This window comes from Phaethon lepturus, unplaced genomic scaffold (genome assembly GCF_000687285.1).
Source record: "Phaethon lepturus isolate BGI_N335 unplaced genomic scaffold, ASM68728v1 scaffold5451, whole genome shotgun sequence".
Classification (NCBI taxonomy): Eukaryota; Metazoa; Chordata; class Aves; order Phaethontiformes; family Phaethontidae; genus Phaethon; species Phaethon lepturus.
This window is the reverse complement of record NW_010516837.1, coordinates 1-27,391: the sequence shown is the minus strand read 5'-3', so window position 1 is coordinate 27,391 and position 27,391 is coordinate 1. Positions and strand designations below refer to the sequence as shown.

The 27,391-nt window shown below is 35.7% G+C and overlaps 1 protein-coding gene across 1 annotated transcript; it reads right to left on the bottom strand.

The window, feature by feature from the left end:
• Positions 1-27,222, bottom strand: DUS2 (dihydrouridine synthase 2). Its single transcript, XM_010296179.1, has 15 exons — positions 27,091-27,222; positions 24,014-24,059; positions 22,397-22,488; positions 21,431-21,474; positions 20,567-20,627; positions 17,423-17,470; positions 14,130-14,195; positions 10,720-10,790; positions 10,152-10,238; positions 7,451-7,619; positions 6,372-6,493; positions 3,719-3,862; positions 2,422-2,509; positions 1,733-1,806; positions 1-500 (listed from the first exon to the last, which is right to left on the bottom strand). Exons 1-15 carry the CDS (start codon positions 27,211-27,213, stop codon positions 263-265), a joined length of 1,473 nt encoding a protein of 490 aa, XP_010294481.1. The 5' UTR covers positions 27,214-27,222; the 3' UTR covers positions 1-262.
• Between the last annotated feature and the right edge of the window lie 169 nt (positions 27,223-27,391).

Genomic DNA, 27,391 nt, shown 5'->3' with positions numbered 1-27,391 from the left:
TGCTTTGAAAATATATGATATTTTAAAAAATTTATTATTTGGGATAATCTTCTCAATGTTCTTTAAAATCAAGTTGCTCATTTATCCTGTCTGAAAGGCACCATAGGGACAGCGAGTGGTGAACAGTAAACATCTCATTGGCATTTTTCACAACTGGGGAATTTATCTGTCTCCAAGAGTATCCAAATGAAATGGGAACAGCAAGATATACAAACAGGAGCTAATTTGTAGCTGCATAAGCATGAAACCTCTAATTTCCATGCTATCGTGGCATCTTAGGCACATTCATGTCAGAAGCTTCTTCAATAAAATTAGCTTTTTTATGGGAAGGCTCAGCAAGATCTTCTCCGTGGTCTCTGTTATTCAAGCGCTCCCGATCTTCCCTCTTGCGTTTGTTAATCAGGTGATTTTCTCCCTCACACAGCTTTCCCTCTGGAGCACCCAATGTTCTCAGACAGACAATAGCTGCAGCCTGTTCTGCTAGTTTCTTTGACTTGTCCCTGAAGAGCAAGCAGACAGAGGACAGGTAAAAGTAGAAACTGAAGTCTCTACGCTGCCAAAAGATAATTTCCTGTCTCTGATGCAACATCATGAAATAAACAGCATTTGTAGTCATCTCACAGCAGAAGAGCAAAATAGGTCAGTTCCAGAAATTATTTGAATCTTGCTAGGTGTCAATGTTGATGCATCACTCCAGATGTTAATATTCCTAGAAAATCTGCTTCTATCAGGTCTTGTGACTCAAACACTCTTCATTTCAAAAGTAGGAAGTCAATGTGTGTTTGGCCCAAGTGGTTGCAATCCTCAGAAAGTTAACATTTACAAATATGATGACTAAACTAAACTACGTTTTGAAAGATCACCGTCTTGAAAGATACTCAGGCCCAAATATAATCACTGGTAGGTGTACAAATTCATTGATGCTGACAAAAGCAGGAACTGTTCCATAATAATAAAAACTCTGCCATTTCTGAGAGGGACTGTAGATTACTCATCTGAGAAATTCATTATTTGAAAACATTTTCTTCTCAAAGCTTCATATCAGCTGAGCTTAACTTCCTAAAATTTCTGAACAGGAATGCTGCAAACACCAGTAATTGTTGTGTGCATTTGTACTCTTTAACACGTTCAACGCTGAGCTCTAGCTTTGCAGTTAAACCAAGTTCGATTTAGGTGCAAATGCCTGAAGTCGACTCCAGTATTAATAGATGATTGTATAAAATACTGTCATGAAACTTTAGAGCAGCCCTGGATGTACCTGTTGATTAACTGTGATCTCTGAGAAGCCACTAAGCTGTCCTCTGCTTCACTGTATACAGACGCGTCATCCTGACTGGTTACTGAGAATGGATCTGCTGTAATGGCCAAAGACATTACCTCCTCCGATGTTCCCTCTGCCTCCCTTGGTTAGCTTCTGAACTCTTCACAGACACAACTGAACCGGGGGACCTATTTGCTCCCCTTCCAATACAATTTGTGGACTAATGTACTCAGTGAATTAAAATCTGTAACAGTTTACTTGGTTATGTTAAAGCTTACTTCCTCTTGTCACATCCAGTTCTCAGAAATTTTTAATCCTTTCTCCCTCCCAGAGGTAGCTTTAGAAGGTAGCTTTTAGTTGCCTCTATTAAAGTCAACTGGAATAAACTGGAGTACCCTTTCATTGCAAGTTTTATGCAACATTTCAGAAACAATTACAATGCAGCTACAAAAAACATTAAGGATGGCTTACCACAGAGTTGATCTGTATTTTTGCTCAGCTACTGTCACTACTGAACAGAATAATCTATCCAGTGGTCTCTGAACCTGAAGAAAAAAAGAATTTAAAGGGAGTGTCAAAAAAAAAGTCATGTAATTTATGGAACAAACAACATTGTCAAGGTTCTTTGTTATTCTTGTCATTACACCACAATCAAGTAACACCTTTAAAATTACTGTAATTCACACCACAAATTTAACCTTGCATATTTAAGAAATAAGAAAGTGTCCCAACTGCATATATTTTTGCTTTACCAAAAAAAAAAAAAAAAAAAAAAAAAAAATCAAATAATGTCCCCAGCAAGCAGTTGTTCCTGTCCACTATAGTTCCTACCTATAACAGCGTGCAACAACAGAGAAAACATTCTGAATCCAAATTCTTTACCTAACAGAAGTAGAAGTCAAGTCAGTCTAATGACCTGTAGTTACAGCAACTTCTTTCACACATGAATCAAAACCGGACTGAAGGTCTGACTTTGACATTTGTATTTTCTAATCAAATAAGCTGCTATTTTCATACGTGTATTATTATTTCTGAAGCTGCTTACTCAGGAGCTATACCAGACCGGGACACTGAATTTCTCACTACCTTCAGTGCTAAAATACTTAATTTCATAGACAAGGCAGAGGAAGAGGTTTGAAAGGGCTCCTTCATTGACTTACAGTTTCATAAACAGGTTGAGGATGCTTTTCTTTCCTACACCATTCCAGAAGATACATTTTTGGAGTAATCTGTGGTGGATATTCTCGCCTAGACAGAAAAATTTGTGGTCAACAACTGTGGACAAAGCTTACTTACTAAACAGATCTATTTTAAAACAGATAGTGCTGCTTATTACATTACTTATTCTTTGTGGTTTAATTTTACAGCTCAAATTATGAGAAGAATGCTGCTTTCTTATTAGATAATTCAAGTAATACGTCTGACATAACATCTAAAACAAAATCTAAACTTTTCTATTGATTCTTGCCAGTCATTCACGTCCTGTAGTAAGACAGCTAGAGAAAAGATACTTACTACAAAGGAGATTCTAACTAAATACATGACATAGAATAGAGATACAGTTGCTTATTATAAGCAACAATGTAAGATTAAACACTAGGAGAAAGAAACGAAGCTGCTTCTGTTATGAGACAGCAAAGTTATCAAATAAAAAAGGGCAGGAAACATAGGCATTGATTCAGTTACTGACACGGAATTACAGATCCTTGTACTTGGCAGAAAAAAATAAAACTGTAAAACCGCTGTATGCAGTCCTCAGGGAATCAGGTAATATATCCTATAAATATTAAAGCCTTACGACTGGATTTAAGAAGCACTTTACATCACACCCTTCTTGAGCTGTTTGATAGACTTCACAGCTAACACAGCAAAAATAGCAAACGCGGGTATTATGTGGAAAGTAACAGCAATTCTACAGGTTTCACATATTATAATCAAAGGTTACTTAAAGTAACACTGTGCGTGAGTCCATTAATTAGTTTTTCAAGGAATACCTTGTGAGTGGAACACGTATAGAAGACTGCAGATAAGCATGTATGTTATCTACTTAGAAAAGAGTATTATGAAATTTGTGCAGGACTTTTAATAGAAAACCTATTGTGTTTTAGTTACATTTCAACAAAAATAACTGAATTCTGTATCTTTGTATGCACATTCTTCTACGTACAGATGTTTGGATTTTTTTTTAAATCACTCAGCACTATTAGTGGGTTAACTGAGAGAATTAAGCAGTCTCAGGAAGCGTGGAACTAAAGAACATCTTGCAACACCCAAAAAGCAGAGGAAGAGTGGTGACGCTAGTCATTATGTAAAGGTGTGCACAAATCGGTCCATAAAAATTCACTCAGTAAACCTTGTTATGCAAATTGTTATTTTCAAAAAACTGTAAGGCACTGTCAAATCCATAATTTTTATTTACAGATGCAAAGTAGTAAAAAACTTAATTAGCATGCTTACTTGTCAAATCTAACAGCCATTTTTATTACATCTGGATCTTCCATTTGGTCATCTTCATCTTGTGTCTCCGTTTCTAAAGATGCCTTCTTTGCTTCAAAAATAGCTGTTGTTTCTTCATAAAAGTCCGCCATTTCAAAGACTTCACTATTCAAACAGAATTCCTTTGTATTAGAGATCAGCTTACAAATTTTTGTATCGCATTATGATAGAGAAAAGTAAGTATAGAAATCAGTTGCATTTAAGTAGAGCATATATGTACAGAGAATCACATGAAAGTGTGGCTATATTCTGTACGGCAACATCATATAGTTACTGGTACATCATCTCCACAAGGGCAATATGAGAAAAATGTAGGAAATAGATTCTTCTTCTAATTTTAGTATTTGAAAATACTATAAGCAATAAACACTGTAACATCCAAATACCTCAAAAATCTCAGATTTTCTGACTTCAGAGTCTTATTCACAAGCCCCCATACAAGGGAGGACGCAACTAGTATTTGGGTCAAAGGCAAGAGCCTCAAATCCTTTTAAATTTCAGATACATTGCAGGCTGCATCTATTTTGAAAAACAGACTATTCATTTTCTGCACATGATAACAACAATAAAACTGCAGCATAAGAAAACTTGTACTTTCTGACTGTTATGGGAACGCTCTTTGTTATGAGGCTGTTCAATGACAAAATGAATTCTGGCCACAAAGCCATCTCCAATGCTCTAAGTGGAAAGGCAATGAAGCTGAATAATGCTAACTGACGCTTCTAAGAGAAGACAACTTACTATGTACTGTTATGTAAATTTTTTTTGTCTGAAATGCAGCAGCCTGTTCTCTTGCATTCAGTACTGAGGTTAAAACCTCCAAGGTCTGTAACATGCCATCACCACCAGGAGACAGCAGCATTAAGTAACATTTTTGTCTGAAGATGTATAGGTGCATTTTAAGTAACTGAATGTTCTTCAGTTATCTGGACATTAAACAGGATGTTTAGAACAGTGGTTAACAGACTTCGAATCTGCTGACAGAAAGCAGTTTTATACATTTTCAAGTGGCCTTCTCTCTGTCTCTCTCTCACACACACACACACACACACTGCTCAAGCCAATTTTGAAATTGGTATTGCATCACACCTACAAAACCTGATGATGTTCAATTTTGGAAGCCCCTAAAGAATTGTTAAGTATAGCACATAAACCCAAACGTTTTACACTAGATGTCTATCCAGTGTTTACATGTATAAACTGTGGTTCTTCCAATTACCTGTTTAAAGGCTTACAATTTATTTTCTTTACATACTATGCATTACTATTCATTCAGCAGAGAACAACACCACCCTTTTGGCTAAGATTTATTTCAAGTCATAAAACCTTGTTTGAGTTGCGGTCTACACTATATCTTTTCTAACCAAATTGGAAAACTATAAGCAAAATAGATAGTAAGTTACTATACTAGAAATTGCTCAACTATTTACATTGCAAAAGTGCAAAGTAACTTGCAAAGTGTAAGTGTTGTTCATGGATTCCACTGCTCCTTTACAATTAATGAAGGCTAGCTCCTTCCATATATAAAATACAAACTCCCCTCATTGTATTGTAATGTAATAATCGTGGACAGCAGCATTTATAGAGAGCCAAAATTGGTAAAACGCAGCAAACTGGCAAAAGGATTGCAGGCATTTCCATTCTTTTGAACATGAACAGAATGCTGATTAGGGCTCGCCAGAAAACAATAACTCCAATTGCAAAATATTTCAAGCTTTCAACATTTCTATCCATTTTCATACATGTAAGATAACAAACAGTTTCATTCTGTTTACTTTATAAAAACAAAAAAACTCTCTTCCTCTCTATTCCGTCAGAAGAATAACTGTAGCACACAACATGGATATGACACACCCAAGCTCAGACCTTTATTTCGTTCAGTTTGGGATGGGTCCAAACCTGAATTCCCCTCCATCCTGTGTGAATTCTTTAATCACATGTCTATTATGTTTTCTCTCAAGCTTTTCCTTCTTCCTTTTCTGTCTCCCCCCTTGAGAAATTTCATCCAGACTGTTTCAGATGTCCAGGATGAAGAAACTCATTAATGCTCGCATATTTCCTCAAAAAGGCTGTCATTGTTCATTAGCATATTTCAGGTATTAAAAGCAGCACGAAAGAAACACATTTAAGTATCATATAGGTGACCTTCATACATTGTTTTGAGTTTATCTCCAAGGGCTCATTTAAAACAAACATCTTTTCACAAAAATTTCAGGAACATTAAAAACCCCACATGCAAAAGGGAAAGTTAAAATATATGAGTATCTCTGGAAGAAGACAAGCTCCACACTATTAATCTCCAGACTACCACTACAGAATGCTGAAACTTTTCTTATCAGTTAATGCAAATATTGGATAAATGTCTGTTGCTCAGTGAAGCACCACTCAAATTAATATGCCAAATATATCGACAGTTTTAGGGTTAAAGCCTTAACACCTGAGCATGGAGGAAACCTGGAAATGTTTACTGTATTATTCCATATCTCACTAACTGGATTATTTTTTTTCCCCAACTTCTGATGAAGGTATGAAATGCCAGGCAGTGCTACAGACAGTGAAGTGGTTTTCAAGTTTGACAGAGAGTACAATTTCTATTTCTGAAGTACATGCTTACCAGATCTCCTGTGTGGACTGTGCAGTATGCAGCTTCTTACCCTGAGTAGTTTCCAACTGTTCTCTTAACATCTGACACAAACAGTATTTTGTGTTGGTATAGTGATTATCATATCTCACTGCCTGAAGGAGAGAGACAAAGTATATAAAAACATACCAAACAAATTTATCTTATATAATGCTCATGTCTCTTGATGAATTTCAAAATCCTTTTTGAAAGGCAAACCACAGCATACAGTTTTCTCAATACCATAATCAAGACTACTCATGAACGTGAGCATAATCTGATTATTTTGGCATGCTTTCATGAACAGAAGTTCAACTTATTCATATACTTATGAAGAAAGAGTTGACCAGTTTACATAACTGACTAGCGCTTCAGTGATATTTTAGTAACTAGTTAATGGCAGTCCAAATTTTACAAAACAAAAAAATTTTGAACTGATGACATGATCAAAGTCACAGATTTCTGATTAATTTCCTATTAAGTCATCAAAATTGTGTATTTAGAATAATAGATAAAACCTTATATAATAAATGACTCAGCTAACAGAGCTGTAGATATACAGCATTACTGTATCAAATCATTCCCTGTGCTTCCCTGCTGTTAAAAATTCTTGACAGTATTTGTGAAAAAGCAATTAATTTTTAAAAATTAATCTAGCAGTAACTCAGAATGTAATATTCCTTCACTTTTTTGTTCAGTATTATGGGTCCTACTGTAACATCAAGAGAGTTGGCCTACATATCATCAGCTTTTCAATTCCTAGACATTTGTAGATAGCCTTGTAAGCCTCAAAAATAGTCCCAAGAAACTAGGGCTAAAAAGCATGGTATGTAAGAAAAGATTGATCAGGAAAAACCTGTTTTCTGAATACAGATTTCTGAAATTTTTTTTCTGAACAAAATAAAACAGAGGAAGCAGTAGTTGATTTGCAAGACGCATGTCATATGCAGTATGTTAAAATATCACCAGAGCCTAAGTCTTTGAAATTAAGAGGAGTTAAGATACTGTAGTAGGATTTGGATTAACAATTCTAAACAACGTTAACTACGAGTAAGATCTTCCCAAAAACATACATATTTGATGTAATCTTGCATGACTTCCTTCAAGGGGAAAAGACCCTCTTTTCTGAAGATAGATGGATTCCACATGGCAGCACGAGCTATCATTACTGATGAGGCAGCTGTTGCTTTCTGGAAGGTCTCAATGTCCGTATATTCTTTGATGAAGTCATGAGATCCTCCACTAAAAATTAACGTCACTGTTATAATCACGAAAGTTTTACTTGCTATTACTTGTACTTTAATACAGCCTTGTATTAAATTAATGTGATATTACATCATTAATGGTGGCAGAGGCCATTTAGTGTATTGCCTCAAATCTAAGAGAATAAATGGGTCTGAGTTTTATTAGCAATGGCTCATTAAAACACTGATTATATTATATATAATCTTTTTCATTATCTGCATACTTCTCTTAAAAATAGAAGACTGTTTTTATGAAGAAAGAATATAGTTTGTGCTTTACACAGTGTGCTTTCACATAGTTCTTAATGGATAAGGCTCACAAAGAAGTACTTCCATGTTGTTTGAAAAATTATACCAGTTGCCAGTTCTGTAACCTTCAACTGCATACTACCTGTGTTGGCACAAATGATACTGAAAGGAAGTTAACTATGGACAGCATCATTCCATTTTCACTCTGGCACTAACATACAGAGAGTAAGTACTTCCAGATCAGTCACAAAGCAGTTTAAAGTTAAAAGAAGATTGCACTTCTTCTATTGTACTGCCTCTGCTTTCAAGTCAGCAAGTCAGATGTGTTAGTAAGCGAAAGAACACTTAAAATACCTTTTTTTTTTTCTTAAAAGTTTCCCTTCACAACGTCTTTTAAGTGTAAAATAAAAGTTGGACTTTCGAACTATAAAGTGAGTAGGATCTTTATCCCTTCAAAAGTAAAAACACTGTCAAATTCATAATAAAAACTCGAGAATGACAAATTACTTTAAAACCAACCATTTATATTGTGAAAACAGCACAAGCAAGCTTCCTGCACATATGAAAGATAAACGCAGTACCATTCCAGAATTCATAGTACTAATTCAAGTTTTCTTGCTTTTTTTAGCATCAGTCTACTTCCTTTTATTCATTCCTGTGTATTTCCTGACCAAGTTTGATGTACAAGTGGTTAAAATTCTCAAAACACCAGCCAAATAAGTTACAGCAGTGGTCAGGTATCATGGATCAAATATATTTAATAAGCAGGATGACAAGTGGCACATTTGTATTTCTTTAGATAATATCCTTTTCAGAGAAACCATTAAAAAATAGGATTGTTAGGGTTAGTTCAGCATGTTGGAACACTTGCAAAGAAGTAAATTCACACAGGGATTAATTAGAAGCAATTTACCAACAATAAAACTCTGATATTTTTATATCTTAATTGCACATTTCTACATCATAGAAACTACTCATACAGAGCTGACATTTCTGTGACATGCATAAAGTCTAAGAAAAATTGTTAGTCTCATCTTTTACCTAAACAAACACACACTTCAATGGCAATGCACAATGTGAATTTTGCTTGGCTTTTTAATTCCATATTGTTTAAAAATTATTCTGAAAACTAGAAAGGGGGTGAACCACTGAAAAGTGGGTCAGCAAAGATTATTAGCATGGAGTGTTTCCTTTGTCCTGTATAGACACAGGTTTTCTAACTGCAAAAACCTGTGACTTTCAATGTATTTTCTACACAGAAATGCAAACATGAAAACAGTTCTCAAACTCCTGATCTGAGTATATGGTTTGCAGAAATGCGGCTTTTCCATGAAAACTCAAGATCAATAGAGAGAGAACTTCATTTAAGGACACTACCTCTCTGGCCAAAGATATTCTACTGCCACTTATAAAGAGATGAAACAACTAAAAATGTTGGTCAGGCAGATCAGATACAATTCCAGACAGTTCAATACTTTTCATTACCTCCAAAATTGCTCTTAAAACTTACCTGTTTGTAGCTAAACTTTTCTAAGACTGAGTTCCTTATTTTACTACCACAGAGTTACTGAAGGATCTATCAATACAAGCAGACAGATTCAGTGGGATTGTGTCAGTATGTCTGGAGACTGAGGAGGAAAATGTGAGGCCACGTAATATAACACTGTTTTTGAGCAGTGGGACAGGTGATCTTTAACGTGCAAGCGTACACGATACACAGTGGTAGGGTTATAACCAGTCACTCCAAAGGTCTTAAAAACAGAGAGAATTCAACTGCTGGATGCAATCAGAAACAACTTGCATAGGATAAACCAGTACTTTTTGAAAACTACACGGAATTTCTTGTGTCAGTATGTCTGGAGACTGAGGAGGAAAATGTGAGGCCACGTAATATAACACTGTTTTTGAGCAGTGGGACAGGTGATCTTTAACGTGCAAGCGTACATGATACACAGTGGTAGGGTTATAACCAGTCACTCCAAAGGTCTTAAAAACAGAGAGAATTCAACTGCTGGATGCAATCAGAAACAACTTGCATAGGATACACTGTGACACACAAAACCAGTACTTTTTGAAAACTACATGGAATTTCTAAACTAAAAACTGAGGTATGGTGATATTTCATACAGCCAACATCTGACACTGTTACTTCTATTCAGATTTGATCTTTGGTAACAAGTAACATATTATTTGCCCTACATGAAGGATCATCTTCCTGCACTTACAGATCTTGAGTTAGGTACAGGCATCTTGCAATAACAAGCTAATTAGTCCAACTTACTTTGCTATTACTGGAATGGAGACTGCTTCAGCTATGGCTTTGATCACATCACAGTGCACAGGGTGCTGAGGCCTCTCCTCCTTCTTCCTTTCCGACAAACAAAGACAAAACCAAAGATTTCCTATGGAATTTATAGATACCTGAATCACAGCAGATGTGCCTAAAAGATTATTGGGACATCGTAATTTCTGCTTACTTAATATATTTGATGTAATTTTCCTTTTTTTGTTTGTTTTAAACACAAGAGAATTATTTCATATCAAATACATTTTAAAACATTGTTACTGTAATTCCATATCCAGATAAGCAGCATTTTTTAGATACAAAGTATGCAAGATAATTTCAGTCTTATTTGGTCTTTCAGACAAAAATTTTAGAAAAATAGCAGCAAGTGGTTCAATTCCCTAATCACTGGCCTGATTTTCTACAACACCAATTTAGTTACCAGTTGAAATCAGAACCACTTATTTAATGTATAGAATATACTCTAATCATATCTTACTGTGCTACATTCACTAGCAAACAAAAAAAGAAGATAATCTACATCTCTTGTCTAAAATCAATTTACCTTCCATGGACTGCAATGGCAGCAACACCTGTTTTCTCTATTCTCTTTACCAGATTCACAGTATCCTCAACCTGAGGGGGAAAAGAGTGTGACATAATTTTAGTTCAAAGGAAAAAGGAATAAATATCATGTGATCATTGCACAAACAAAAGATGGAAGTATTTTCTTTCATCAAGAGAGATATAATTCTTGTATTTCAACAGTAACTCTCAACACACATAACCACTTAATAGATACTTCAATTAAAGAACTACATATTATGGCAACAATAAGAATCCATTTTCAATACTTCCTTGAAACTACAGATTGCAAACTTTCTCAAACGAGGTAACACAACCAACAGGTTTTTAGACTGTCATTTGAAAATTATACAAAACACTTGATTAGCACCAGTGACTACTCTGTAAATTGTAATTAAAATGTATCTTAGTAAGAGGATGACTTCCAAAAATCAACATAACATACAATCACACATCTTATGTGGAAGGAGGAATAAATATTCCTTTCAGATGCATCTTAAAAAAATTCACTAGTATCTAAAAAATTCTAATGCTGTTTGTACATGACCAGTGAATCAAAAGATACAGGGGAAAAAGGGAAGCTCCCAGTATATCTTCAAATAGATAGGATGCTGTTAAAAGACAGAAAGAAATCTGGCACACGAGTAGCCTGTCTTATGCAGCTTTGGGGGAGAATGAAAAAAAGATAAGGCCAATTTTCTTTTCAAAAGCTGGAGCGTGATCTGTGGCTCATCACAAAAATAGCACATTCAGTCTTTGAAAAATGCAATGTCTACCAGCAGCTCACCTGCTGTTCTGACGGATGGCATGTTATACAAAAGCAGCTTGAAACAAAAAGGAAAAGGCTCCAAGATAGTTGTTGAAAATAAAAAGGAGAGGTGCCAGTTCTTTGATTTAATACTTCAGTATTTCAAAATCAAAATGATCTTACACAGAGTTACTAATTCTTTTCACACAGGCTTCATTTGTCCATTTAATCATTTGAAGTGCACATGCAAATGTCTTTTGAACAACAGTTAGCTCAGTTACAGTTCACCCATCTACAGAAATATCTAAGTCATAAGCAATCATGATATCTAGGCAGGTAATTAAATACACATTTGCAAAATAATCAGTCATTAAAAGAGAAGGCACATCATCTCCTCGAGGTTTAAAAATTCAGCTGAATTCAACTGAAAAAAAAAAAAAATCCAGTAAGGAAACTACATCAGCTGCGAAAGAAGAAAAAAAACCCTATGTATTCTCACTACATTCTTAATAGTTAAATTTCGGAAAAATACTGACAAAACAAAATGTAACAGCTTTAGCAATGTAACAGTATAACTAAAATTTCTTTGAAATTAATGATTGTACCCAAGAATCTGTCCAGAAAACAGTCATTCTAATTGCAGTGAAGATGTTGCTTCTGAGAAGGATGATTATGAACCTCTTTGTATAAGCTAGCAATTTCAGTGCTTCAGTCTATCAAAGAGTTTCTAAAAAGGCTGCAGAAGTTGTTTTTAATTCAGGCATCATTTGTAGTATTTATTGCTGTCATTGCACATACAGTAAATCAGGAGTCAAGTAATGCAAAATTTCCTTGCAGTAGAATACGAGTAGTTTATAGAGCACAGCCAGTTTCTTTTGTAAACACAATTTCATTAGTGAAATATTCATTGTTAACATGAATGTTGGAAGTTGGAGAAGCAACATTAGGGCTTGGTCTTCCTCTCTTGAAGTTTAAACTTCAAGCAAACTGTCAAGAAATTCAAAGTCCACCCCACTGTGCTTACGTATACATGATATTACTCTCAGTCAATTCCACATTTGGCAGCCATCTTCTAAAACAACACTGCATTTTTTCCTTTCTGTTTTCATTTGGTGCTTATCCACCAGCAAAAACTTTGGGATTAACTCAGTGGGTTACTTTGTTGTAAAAAGTAACTAAAATATGTATTTAATAGAAGTATCCACATTTGGAGTTCAATGGAATAAAACCATGTGTAGGCATCTACTGTTTAGTATTTTCTTGACTTTTTAAATTACAGAGGAGAAACAAAGTTTGGCATCTATGTGAGCAGCCAGAAAGGTGACCTGGTTGGAAGGGGAAAATTACTGAACTGAAAAAAACATCTTTCGAAAAATACTGAGAGAGAAAATGCCTGCCAGCCTGAAAACTGTTAGCCTGGAAACTAGGCCTGTGAACCAGAAGCATCCCTGGTAAGTGCAGCTGGGTACCTAGAAACCAGAAGCATCCTGAGATACCATCGATAAGTGCAAACCCAAGGAACCATATCAGCAACTTATCAGCTAAAAAGGCAAAAAATAGTCTGGAAAAAGGGAAGAACATCCTGAAAAAGAATCTGTAACTGGCATTGGCTATTCTAACCGCAATAACAGGAAAACAGTCTGGAAAAAATAAAAGTTGGTCTGAAAGAACAGAAAACAATCATCTATCGGCTGCCCCAGGTGAAAACAGCATCTAGTGGCTGCTCGATGGGTGGTGTCCTACACCCTCTTGTGTCTCTAAGACATAAAAATGACTTAATTTTTATCCAGAATGGACCTTCTCTCTCTCTGATAGCTTCCCATGCTGCACATACTTTTCCCAAACAGGCTGAACTCTCCGCACAAACTTCCTATGAGATCTTGGACTCTTGGCAGGGATGCCTGGCTGACTCCAAACTCCATGACACAGATCAGCTTTGGAGTGAGTCTCTCTCTGTAATTTTATTGGTCCCCCTCTGGGCCTACTTTTGGGGTTAGTTCAGTTTGTCTTCTTGCTTCTGGGATGGTTGGGTCCCCTTCTGACATCTGTCTAATGCACTTGATACTAGTATTAATAGTAATCTATTAACATACATATATATGTGCATATAAGTCATCTATCATAAGTGTATCTGCTGTTATATTATTGACAGGTTTGCTTCACTAGTGGTAAGTTTGTAGTATCTTGTAACAGTATATACCTACTTGGTTGTTGCTCTAATTGATTGCTGCCATATTAAACATTGCTGTTATACTATTGATTGTTGCTACTAATAATTTGTAGTAGCTTGATATAGATATATCTATACCTTGCTTTATTAATCATAGGTATACTTGCTCTGGTTATCTTTGTGGTGTTTATGGTAATCTGTAACGAAGTTGACCAATTTAGAGGCTAAAAGCCTCTGTGTCCCTGTGTATCATGGAATCAGACAAACCCACAATCATGATCTCTGTACATCTGCAAGTCACATAACCTTTAGGTCATAACAGCATCCCAAACAGAAATTATAATTCCCAGTGCTCTTTCACAACAACAAGTCTAATATGCCAACATATTAGAATGACATATATTCTAATTGATTTTAAATCACAGAATTAAACAACAACTAAACACTTTAGCATAATGATTTATGTTCTTACTGAGGGCAAAATGCGGATTTTGCAGGTTACTGGTTTACAAATTCCTTTAACGAGGGTAGTCAATATCTGGGGAAAGAAAAAAAAAAGACAAACACATAGTCACAACAGTGACATTAAAAAAGCTCTCCTCCTTTCTCTCTTGAAGGTACAAAGAAATTAGAACAATGTAACAGTAGTTACTGTTCCTGTATAAAGAATATTACAAGCTAGCTGAACACATGCAGTCTGTAATTGAGTATATAACTTTATCCGATAGATACACAAAACTATTTCTAGTCTAAGCCATTTTTATTTCCACTTATTTTGATTTTAACTGGATTTTTACAGAGCAATTAACTGCTGATGGAGTTTCAACACTGCTTTTAATGACATGACCAGTAAACTCTGATCATTTCAAAATAAAGTTGGAAAGTTGTAATTTTTATACAACTGCTTCCACAGTCATCTTATATTCGACTTGTGAGTTCCTTATGAAAATTAAGTGTAAGTATTCCCTAAAAAGAGATCTTTTTTTAAAGAGAAGAAAGCCTTCACAATAAAAAAAAGGAGTAAAATATCAACCAACAGCATCATTCAATCTTCTAAAAGAAAACAAAAATTGTAAACTGAATTCCATGCTTAACACAAAGCACATTTTGTTCATTAAAACAAACTCAGAATAAGCAGACAAATGAGCAGTTCTTAGTTTAAGCATTTAAGAATTGAGCTATGGAAAGAATCTCTTTTCATAGGCTGAATTTAAGTCCAACGGACTATACTTAAAACAGCAATATAATGGCCTGTACATGTTTAAATCAGTGTATGACTATACAAGAAATGATAACAGAAATACAATTGCTCTCTAAATGTAAGAGTGGAAACCAGCTGATTTGACTGTTATTAGAAAAACACCTTGTTTTCAACTGTTTTTTGAGATATTATTATGCGTATTATTCTGAGTACACGTGCCTTTTATAGTGTCTGGAACTGCAGGTAAATGGTTTCTTTCAGAGTTGTGTATACTACTTGAAACTTGAATTTTATATTACTGCACTTACCAGGTTCACAATACAAAAATGAGCTGTTACAACTTGCACTTACCTTCTTATGCTTAGAACAGCTGGCAAGTAATTAGTGTCACCTTGCACTGCCTACCGAATTCGTCCCTCAGTAGTGTTCTCTCAAATAAAACAGCAAGATCCAAGAAAATGATGTAAACCCCCTTTAGTATTTTTAATTTTTTTGCATATAAATCAAACTGAAATTAGATCATTTTCCAAATATCGTCACTCCAATATTTTTCTTAAAATAGCATCATAAGCAAACCTTTCCGTGTCAGCCTCATTAAGGACTCCAATACAAGAATGAAATCCTACACTTTTTAATCATATAGAAAGCTTGGTTTGGAGCTGTAATTTCAGACATCTTTTGCAGACTATAGGTTTAGTTACCCCATTGCAGTTGGCTAAGAGTAGTTCTCATACCTAAGATTTTGCTGCCCATTAACATCTTAAATTGAAAAGAAAAATTCCAAATTTTTGAACATCAAGTTTTCTGCTGTTCTGAAGATCAAGACAAAATGTAGTGGTTGTAGAGGGGAAGGGAAGCTGATAGCAATCTCACTTAATTGTTTCTTATTCCTATGAGAAATATTTTTGCCAGATTTACTTCTAGCCTGCTAAATGTTTCTCTCTCAGTTCCACCTCCTAAATTTTTTTCTTTCAGCCTTCATCACCTCACACTTCATAAATTACAATTTAATTCTCAATAGTTCACCCACCTTACCTAATTCATGGAACACCATATAGGCCTCAAAAAATTCGGTTCTGCTTCCAGTTCTGCTGCCTGTATTGTTAGCCGACTTTACCTGCAGGTAACAACACTTACCTGATTCTGCTTTCTCTTTTGAAAAGGAGAGACTGATACCAACCTTCTCTAAAAATGTTTGGAGATCGAGACTGGATCACTTGTACTTCTGCTTTTCCCATCAGCTAACGAAACAGAGGGTAATAGGTCCAGTCTATTCCATTTAAACTCTTGCTTTGGCACAATTAATAACGCTTCCAGTTGCTGAATGGTCAGTTTATACAGCTTGGCTAACACTGTGACTCTTGACACCAAGAGATTCTTGCATTTGGCAAAAAGCTCACACTCCATCATGGTTATAACTTTGATGACATGCCCTTCTAATGGCATGTCCTCGGAGAATGAAATAAATGATGCAGAACAACCTGGTTTCATGTCTGTGCTTACAAAAAATAGTAACTAAGCAATGGATCAGCTTGTTGAAACTGTAGAATTCCTACTAGCCTACAAAGCTGAATGGTGTTATCACAGTAAAAGGAAGGATTTACGACAGAAAGACTGACTCAACATCCATTTTAGACAGAAAGAAAAGGTGGGAACTGCAGGGATCAGAAAGTCATGCAAATGACAGAGAGTCTGTTCTCTTCAAAAGGCTGACCTGAATCAAAGAACCCTTAAAACAAAACACACTCGTGGAAAGAGGCAGAGCAATGCTTTTGGTATTCTTATTTGTCCAGATCTGCATAGTACAAGAAATATAGAATAACTATCTTGAAACATTTGCTACTGTATACTATGATTCAGCTATTACTGAGAATTGTAAACTAGAATGGCCCTCAGGAACTCTGAAGGAAAATACAGTGAGCAACTAAAAGCTAAGGGGAAGCACAACAAAGTTCACAGTCAACTCATCTGAACTATGAAGAATCAGGTCTTTAAACAGAAAGAAAAGAGCCATATGCTAAGAATGTTCCTGGAAACCCACAGCAATGTCTGGACTCTGTACAATCTCAGGAAGCTTAGGAGTCCTTCAGAAAAAAACAAACCATGTAAAACCAATGTATTACGTATCTATCTATATTACATACAGATAGATGTATATACATCTTTTTCATACAGGTTCATACAGCATTTTATATATATCTTTAAAAGAATAGATATATATACACACATAAATATATACATATGTATAAACCTTTTTCATACTGGTTCACATAGGGTTTTATACAGATCTACATACATATGCACATAAAACTCCTCCCTCTGCAAATATAGCACCACATTGTGAAAGTTTTTAAACTGAAAAAGGGAGCAATTTTTATAGTCCAGTCAACGACACTGAGAACTAAATCATGATTATTTATCCATAACCATAATTTCAGTATTCAAAACTGATTATTCCAGTCCAGCTTCTACAAATTTGTCTTCTATGCATTCATTCCTTCCTGCTTCCAGTAGAGCACATAATACTTTCCAAGGCAGTTCAAAACCCACAAGGTGGTACTTACAGACTCTATTTTGTCAGGGTCAGATAGCAGTGCTGCTCCCATACCTCCCTGGGAAAATATACAGAAACTGTTACACACTAGGTAAACACATTTTCAAGTCAATTGTTTTGCCTAATAGCAGACCACAGCAAAAGTCCAAAAGTCCAAAAGTCGTATTGAGGGGAAAAAAAAGGGAAAAAATGGGAAAATCTAAAATGCAGGAGCATTTAGATTTTGGTGATCTTAATCTAATTTCACCAAGTGGTGAAACCTTTCCTAGAACTGCATCAGAATAATTAAGCAGTAATTCAGGGCACCAACTTGCTCCTATTACTTTATTGAGTGGACAGGATTTCAAAAAGCCATTTTTAGCAACTGTAATAATCCAGTTTCTACTCATTAAGTAACAGCTGAACAGATTTATTGTTTTAACATTACAAATCACATTTGAGAGGTCTTGATGTCAGTAGTTTCTGTGGACACACTACATCTAGAAAAACAGGCTAAGACAAATTAAGTGCTGTACTGAACACAAATTATGAACACTTCAACAATTTAGTATTTCAGCTGTTCTTTCTGCACTATTTCATCTGCATACATAGATCTAGAGGCCAACAGGCAGACATAATAAATAAGTTCAAAATTGTATGAACTGTTTTCACCCAAAACTACTGTCAGAGAATAATCATTCACCAACATTTGAATTTTTGATCTTTCATCTGAGTACACAGAGTGGATGTTTTGGTGTTTTTTTCTTAATTATCATCCAGTGGAAGGGTATAATAGTCTTAATGTAATTAGTTACAACACAGAAGAAAGTAATAAAGGCTAAAGAAAACATTACTGGGAATATAATCAGACCATTATGAATTTAATGACATGTCCTCAACATGACTATAGTGCCTTGGTAATATCACTTTATCTCAAAAGTCATCTGGCAGAAAAACAGAGGAAATTCAGAAACAACAGAACGTAAATGCATAAATAAAAGACTCCAGAACAAGGGAAATTAAAACTTTAGTTTAAAGGAACGTGAAATATTTATTTTCACCGTATCTCATTTACCTTGTAATTTTCATAAGTTATCATTGAAACAAAGAAGTTAATGGGATTAAAACAGAAAAACCCTACAAATGTATGTGGGTAAAATTATTCACAAGTTGCATGGAATATATTAGAAGAATTTAAGTCATTACTCTTCAGAGTGCAAGCCAACTTACAAAACTAAGAAGTTGTGAAACAGAAAATCCCTTGGTAAATTGATCCATCCTATACCTTTCTTGCACCATCGCCTGGTACTTTCAACATTGACCACTGTGACATCCACGCTGAAACACTATGAACTGTTCAAGTGAAGATGCTAAATACCTGAAAGGTGTCCAACAGTCTTACGCACCTCACATGCTCCAAAGGAAAAGCAATCTTTGTCATGGAAAAACATCAGCCCTCGCATATACTCTTATGTACAGTCACCGGGGCCCTTGGGCTCTTCTGTTCTTCGTGACATAGTGCATCTTTTTTTTTCTTTAAAGGTGATGTGATCTAAAATAAACCCTTTTCAAGTAGTTTTATCAACAGATATGTTCCATTAATGAAAAATAAATCCGTTTAGACAAATGGATTTGTCTAAATGTCTTTTCCCCTGGCTGAAAAACTGAGAAAGGAGGATGATATACTTTCGTGGAGTCAAGTCTGTACAATGTCATGTCATCATGCAAGGTACAGGCATGTTTGGCAGTGTCAGCTTTGGCCTTTACTATTCCCCATTTTAACGACATAGCTTTCATGCACCAGATGTCACATTTCAATCAGCCATGCATTTATGCACCAGATACAATAAACTGCCACAGAATTCTATTCTTTTTCTACTGCGAAAGGGGAGAAGGAGGGGTAAAAAAGTTCTACTTGATCAACAGGAAACTTGATTCAACACAAGAAAAATATATAAGCTGTATAAAAGCTTAGGCTAATACTAAGAATTAGGGCAGATCTCAAGTTACCATTTACATTTGTGCTCTTGCTTTAGTAAAAGGCTAGTAAAAAGCTTCCAGGTGTAAAGATGGGTAACACAGAATTCAGAAGTGAAAGTACTGCCTATGTGGATATATTGTTTTTTCTGTTTAAAGGATGAAGCATTACAGATTCACATGACAGAGAACTTGCTCCAAATGCTAAAAATGCCAATACTACAAAGATTAGAGCATAGAAAGTTTAATGCAACACTCAGGCTTCTTCCCTGGAATGAAGATTTAAGTCTTCTAAGTTGAAGTTATTTTTCTTTGACAGTAAGTGCAAAATTTCTCTTACCTATTCTGCATGAACATCTGACATCAAAATGGAGCTCCATGGAACTTCACTAACACTTCATCTATACACTAATTGGCTTAACAGTTCTGACAACCAGTTTGATTACTCTGTTTTAGCCACAGATGACAGAGGACTAGTTTAGAATTGCATATACTTAACTAAAAACGAATCCAGTTTTAACTGATCCATCCTCCTCACACTGAAAATTGACCAATAATTGAACCCAGCATTGCTAAGTTGTGAATGTTTACTTGCTCATGTGACAAACTGTGATTCTTATTTTTATTAAGGCTAAGCAGAACATATTCACTCATCCAACAAATTAGTAACCTCAGGAAAACAAAAAGCAAAAACAACCAAAAGCCCCACTTTATTTTATCCTGACTTACAGAATTTACTTCTAAATGCAACATACAACATCGCCTGTCAGAGTTTTCAGAATTCTAAATAGCTTTAGTGTTAACTTTGTACGATAATATAGTTTAACAACCTCACTACTTTTTTCTCAATATTCAGTGGTTGTCTTCACAGAAAATACAATCACCACTTGCTCAGTGGTTGTAGTCCACTCTGACCTGAGCTTACAAACTTAATACATGCTTACCCACTTAAGGACATGGTATGTTTACTTACGTGACCAAACCTATTCTTAAGGGAGATTTCTAATAGACTAAGTTATTTTACTGTATTAGGGCCATGACACCTTCAAGACTCTTTCATTTATCGCAAAAAAATAAACTCAAGTTTACCTGTATGAAAATTTTACTGCTTGAATTTGTTCAATCCAGAACATTTATTCCATGCTCCATACCTCTAAGAAAGAAAAAGCTTATTTAAGAGTAATCAAATTCCACTTGCCTTGGTAGAATATTCTTTTGGGCATCCCATGTTGATATCAATACCAGCTACATCACTCTCTCTGAAAGAGAAGAAAGAAACAATTAAAATATTTTCCAGCATATTAGAACAAGAATCAGGAAACAGAGATCTTTCCAGGAAATTTGTTCTATCATCATTAAGGCTTAAATGACAATTTAAGGTGAAGTTTTTATTTGAACTTGATTTTTTAGCTTCTCACTTCTGTAAGTTACGTATTTATTTTAAAAGTGGTCTGAAGATCAGTCTGTCTACAGGTTTCGATGACCAGTGCTGTGCAGAAGCTGCATATACTTACCTTAAATATGTTTATATAGGATTAAGTACATGTAACTATATCCACCACTAACTTCACGACTGTCACTAAAACAAGTCCTATTGAAACTTCCACCTATTTAAAATGGAGGCTTAAAAACACCTTTTAAAAAGGTTTGAGAAACACTTTTCATTGCTGCACAATACTTTATTGGAGGCTTCGAACCACGAACAGTAGGAGACATTTTCAGGCATATTGGTCTTACTTGCAGCTGTGCAATACCCAAGGAAATTTCATACTGGAGACATCAAGGATACACTGCACTAGCAAAAAGCCATCAACCCCTGTACAGAACTTATGCCGCTGCTACTTTGAGCAAGAATTATTTTAAGCAGAAGTTGCAGTTATACCATTATATCACCGGCCTTTTGAGATGCTACACTTTACCATGCAGTTCCTACAGAACTTTTCTTGGTCCTACCAAGACCTACTTTGATCCTCTCAATCATAAAAAACTGTCTTCCACAATAATTCCTCTATACAAAAAGCCCAAACCCATGGTGGGAAAGGGGTGAGAGAAGATGACTTACACAAGCTTAGCTACTGCCAGGGCTCTTTCAGCATCTGCCGAACCCTGTTGGTAAAACAAAGAGGGTTTATATCTATAAAATACCATCAAATTAATAATAAAAAAAAATGTACTCACTTGCACATACGTATAACTGTAGTTGCTCTAAACATTTAGTATAAAGTGACAGCCATTCACAGCACAACGGATAGCTAAAACATTTAGCTAAAGCATAGACTAGAGTCAGCCACTTAAAGGGATCTGGAGAGGTCTGTCCACCCTCTTAATCTACAGCAGTATCAAATGTTCTTAGCCCACCACCATTAGATATTTACCATGTTCTTAAGAAGCTCCTCTAACAACAAGTCCACAGTCTCTACAGGCAACCTATTCCAGGGCTATCACTACCACTGAAAAAGGTCTTTTTCAATATCTATGCAGTCCACACCTCTTCCTTCTAAACCCCCATCCTCTCTTGTCCTACACAGAGCGGTCTCAAAGAGCAAATTACTCTCTTTTCCTCTCCAGCAGCCTTTAATCCATTTGTGCAATGTTAATGCACACATTGTACTCTCTTATCTACACTAAACAATGCCATTTCTTTCAGTCTTTCCAGTGAGACTGGACAGTGCAAGACTTAAACATGTGATCAAACATCAGCATAATTTATTTTTGGTATCTATACCTTTGGAAATACGCCAAAGAAACCTATTACAAAAACAAGCTGCTGTCACAGAGCACAGAATTCATCTTAATCACCTCTTCTGGTAACAGCTGTATGGAGGGCTTATAATGTAGCATCTTGATCACATGTGTAACAGTAGATTAGAAATTCTGGAACACATTTGGTGTGAACTTTACCTGCACCTGAAGCATTAAGAAATTGATAGTCTGCAACACAGAGAGCTACTTTAGACTTAGATGAACTTTACTAGCACTACCTTGTTTAACTATGTTATTAGAAGAGTACCTGTTGTTGGTTTCTTACCATTTGAAAGACAACATGGTGCTTCTCCTTTTCACAAGTTCTGAAAACAACTCTTTCATTAGGTGCAACAAAGTCTACCGTTTCAAGTACTTCTATACGAAATGAGAAACAGATAAAACAGACAAAAATTATACACAAATGTAATCATATGACTATGTAACTTGTATATAAATGAAATGCTATCAACTAAGTCTTACATGAACAGCAGAACTAATGGCACCCTACCTCCTCTATGTCCTTGCACTGCATTTCTCGCATGTTGCTGTTTCCCACCCATAGTACTCCCTAATCATCCCCCAGCCTGTTTCTTGAGCAAGCATTAGCACCCGAACAATGTGTTCAAGTCAGAACGACAGATCAGCCAAAATGAATGTAACAGCACCATTTTGAGGAAGGGGCAGGAGGGGAAAGTAGATTTGTAGTGGGCTTCTGTTCCCCAATGGGGACACTGCAAACAACTGTTTCTCATGCCGCTCATCTGGGGAGGTCTCAAGGATATCTTTTTAAGGACTTGTCTTTGAAAATCATGTTAGGGCAAATCTAGCCCATGGACCTCAAGTTAATATAAAAAGTTATAAACAGTGAGATCTTGTATGTCTTGCTTCCTTACTGCAGTACACTAAAAGGTGTCTATATTATAATGTCACAAACAGCTAACATTTATAAAGGCTCATGATTGGAAACTGTCTCTACTGCAGTCCCAATGACTTTGTTTCTTGGACACTGTCAAACTTTTCTTGAAAAATTAAAAAGCTTTGTAACGAATAGAAGTAGTTTTGCTCAGGAAATTAAGTTTTATATTAGCACATACACTTGTAAAATTTGGGGGAAAAAAGCAAACAACAAAAAAACCCAAAACAAAATAAAGAGGTTTTTACTCTTTATTATACTAGCATATGAAGGCAATAGGCTGAAGCCAGTATGTAGATACAGAATTGAGGAGGGTTATCTGTTAGTTACAATTTTATTATTTGTGTTTTTAACCCACATAAAACTAAAAGCTTTAACATTTTAAACAATGCACTGGAACTTTAATGTCCTGTCTATTCCAGCTACTAGCTTCTTTCACCTGCTGCCAGGAAGCATAATGCTAAAACATTAGTAATGGATTTCCAACACTGATCCCATTTTTCTTAACAAAAAGGGAAAGACATAATTCGAGGAGCTAAAATTCTAAAGTCTTTCACTTTAGAAGGCCTATACCTGCACACCCAGTAACCTGACCTTTGTCAAAGCCTTTAACAGAAAACTCATCAAACCCTTGTAATAAACTAAGTCAATGGTGGAGAAAGTCCTTGTGTTAGGGCCCTAAAAAGAATAACAAACTGTCACTTACTAATACATCAGCGCTATCCTCTGCTTATGGTTTTCCTCAGGGTCACTAACTGAACTACTGGAATTCCTTAAGAAGGGAAACCTAAAGTTTGAAACTGTAGAGCAGCAGACAGGTAGCGCTTCAAAAGCTTATTTTAAGTCCCCAGATACAGTTTAGGGGGGTTATAGTTACCAATACACCATTGTAATCACTATAAAATTACTTCAGAGAATTAATTATCTTTTCTCTTATTTAAAAAGAAGAATGCTTACAGATATTAACAAAAGAAAGGCTATACTTGCCATTTATAACCCTCTTACACTGCAGCATCTTTAGGTCAATCAGCTCCTGAGAAAAAAAAGAATAAAAATATCTCAGGGAGTTGAAGCATTTACGCCACCAAGCTCTAAACAGTTGCCCATTTTATTAAATAAGAATAATTATCTAGAGATACCAAATATAGAAAAAGAACACAAATGAAAAAAAGAGTTTAACTACACAATATACTCAAATGAAGTTTCAAAACAGGAATACAAGATATGACCACAAGAATACGGTATGTTTACATAGTTCTAGGAGAACCATTTTGTTCAAATACCTATCTAGCAAGCTGGAAACAAAGCTCAACGAACAACCTACAGTGGAAGAGGAAAGTAACTTAACAACAGACCACTTTTAAGAATCAACGTAGATTTGTACTGGCCAACCATGCAGGTGAACAAAACAGCAGTATTAGGATTTAAGAGTTCTTTACCCTAATCTTGAGTTTTAAGAGCACTCTACATTTGTTAAAGGACAAAATGAAGCTTTGCATTAACTTTTAAGGAAGAACCTAATTTACAATCACCATTCTCCTAGAATTTGTGGTTTTCCTTTAGAAAAAACCCACAACTTCAATCTACATATATTAGCTTAACTACAGATTTATGCAATTCAATTTATTAAGGATACCATTTGAGTCCTTTTCTCATACATATCTCATCAACTTGATTATAGGTAAGCTTTAAGACAAACTGACTGCCTTTAATTAACAAAGAGCTACAGCTTGAGCCAATATAACTTGTTAGCTGCTGAAATAAATATGCAGCTGTTAATCAAACTGTTATATAAATTAAGGAAAAAAAATTTACCATACTTGAAGAAGTTTAGTCTACTACAGAATCTTTGTTTTAGCAAGTAAAATAAGGTTTAAGACCTGCTCATTTACAGGTAAGGGATAAATAAGCAATAAATTAAACTAACCTCAATCTGTTTGCATTATACCATAGGTCTTATGAGTAGTGCTTTTAATTTAAATTTTTAACTAGCAATCCTCATCAGGTACTGTTCACATTAAGTTCTGAAACAGCTTTGAGTTCCAAAATGTTGAATGGATTGGGGAGAAAGGCTAGGAAAACAAAAGGATAAATTAGAAAATGAAGTTTTACTATACAAAAATAAAGTTAAAAAATGCAGTTATCCATGTTGTTCTGTTACCAAACAACTGCAGTATAATTGCCTAAAACAACTGTTCTATTTTACACTATCTTGTCACTTTTTAGGAAAGCCTACAAAGCATATTTTTTTGATAAAAATCTATTAAAACAGGTATCTAACTGCAAACACTAACCCATGTCAAAGGCATTTTAACCCTCTTGTCTCTCAACAGCACTGTGAAAAAAAGAAAAGACACTGCAGGAGACCTTATTTTTGAAATGAGATGAGGAAAACTACAAGTTTTTGGCTACAGGGATAACTTTCACACTACAAGTTTTGTCACATATTGCAACTTGTTAAGTACGTTTGAGGGCCTCCTCTTTTGAGGTACCCTGTTTCTCTGGAATTGTGACAAAAAGTGTGTGTGAAGGAGAAACTACTTCAGCTATACAGTTTATAGTGCTGATTAAATAGCTTCTCATACCCTGTGACTTCAGCAGTAAGCAAAGCAATACTTTTATGTGTGTGGTTTGCTGTGTTTTTTGGTTGTGGTGTTTTTTTTTTTTTTAAATAAACAATTTCTACATTACTATCGTCCACTAATTTCCTATACAATGGCCCCATCAAATCTGCGCTTAGTGAAACCCAGTAGCTGCTCAGTAACAATGTTCTTTGCTACTACTAAAAAGTGTAAGAGGTACTGGAAAAGTACAAAGGCTGTCTGAAGCCTGACTCAATTCTAGTGTTTAAGACTGCTAGATTCTGTATCTCTAAGTTTGTGATTTCTCTATATATGATCTACAGTTAGCCTGCCAGAGAATGAAAAAAAAAAACATTCTCACTTAATTCCATGTAAAGTAGAGAGGTCATAATTCATGAACTGGGAAACTGTTAACTATTGTTTGTCAAAAAAGAAAAACACCTTATTACTCCCACTTTCATGACCAACAGTGGTAACTATTCTACTGAATTTCAAGATTTCTTCTGAATCATCCAGCAATAACTATTTCCACATGGAGCTGATCCAACTAATTAAATAGCATTCGTAATTCTGAAGCCAGAGACAAAAGGTGAGCTGTGGACAAGATATAAACAGCATATATTGTCTCTCCGAGAACAAATCTTTCCTTTCTTCTCCCTCAAAAAGGGCCATGAGCTAACTCATAAGAGAACTGCTGTGAAGATTCCTGCAGAACACTGTAAATGACAGATTCTGACAGTTGGTTTCAGTCTGTTCTATTGGTACAGATCAAACACTCTCCAGGAAAGCCAGTATTTAAACCATGTTTACATTACGTTTAACTTTTTACTGGGGTGTTTTTGTTGTTTTTTTAAAAACTTGGCTGAGTTTTGTTTAACTTGTACCGGTTGCTACATTTGAAAAGAGCTAATAATAGCACTGAAGGGGAAAATGGGAATACTGATGCACTGCAACAATAAGGATAGTGAAGATTAAGTACCTTAAATTGCAGAGCAGTCCTAACAAAAACATCTGCAGCAAACTGGAGCCTCAACTTCAGGCACTGTTAAGAAAAGCGGTTAAGCAACAAAGGTAGCAGTCCTGTGAGGGGCATACGTGGATGCTCTGGGTTAGCGCAGAAAAACTAACTGGGTGAGAGGGTAGGTCACTAAGACTTCCTTCAATGTTATGACTCTACTCAAAAAAACAAGCCAAAAAACCTCAACAAAACCCGAAGCACAGCAGAATGTGAGTAAATTGTTGCGGTGTTTTGTCTAAGTGAATTGAAATTATTGAACAGTGTTAAAATATGGGTCTGCCATAACTTGAGGACTGCTCAAAGGGAAATGCCTTAGGCCATAGAGATTTTTCTTTCCCCCTTTTTCTAATAAAAACACATGTAAAAGGAAAAAGCCCAAACAAAGTCTACTTGTATTTTTCTTAATAATAATGTTATCACTATTATGATAACATCATAATGCCTCATCTGCTCATCCTTCATACCTCGCAGTACACGATATCGGCACCATAGTCCAGAGCAAGAAGACGCATTGGTAACGTTCCCACTCGCACCATCGGAGCCAAGATCTTCTTTCCTCTAAAAGACAGAGGCGTGTACACCGTCATTCCTGTTGCGGTGCTACCTGAAAGAGAAAATCACGGGGGATGGCCACGGAACACCATCTCCTACTCGCAAACGTCCAGAACTTTCCTTTGGCGGGAACGGGGGGCGGGGAGGCGTGTGTGACCCTGTCAAACCTGACAGAGATCCCTCAGCTCGCCTGCTCCAGCACCGCTGACTCAG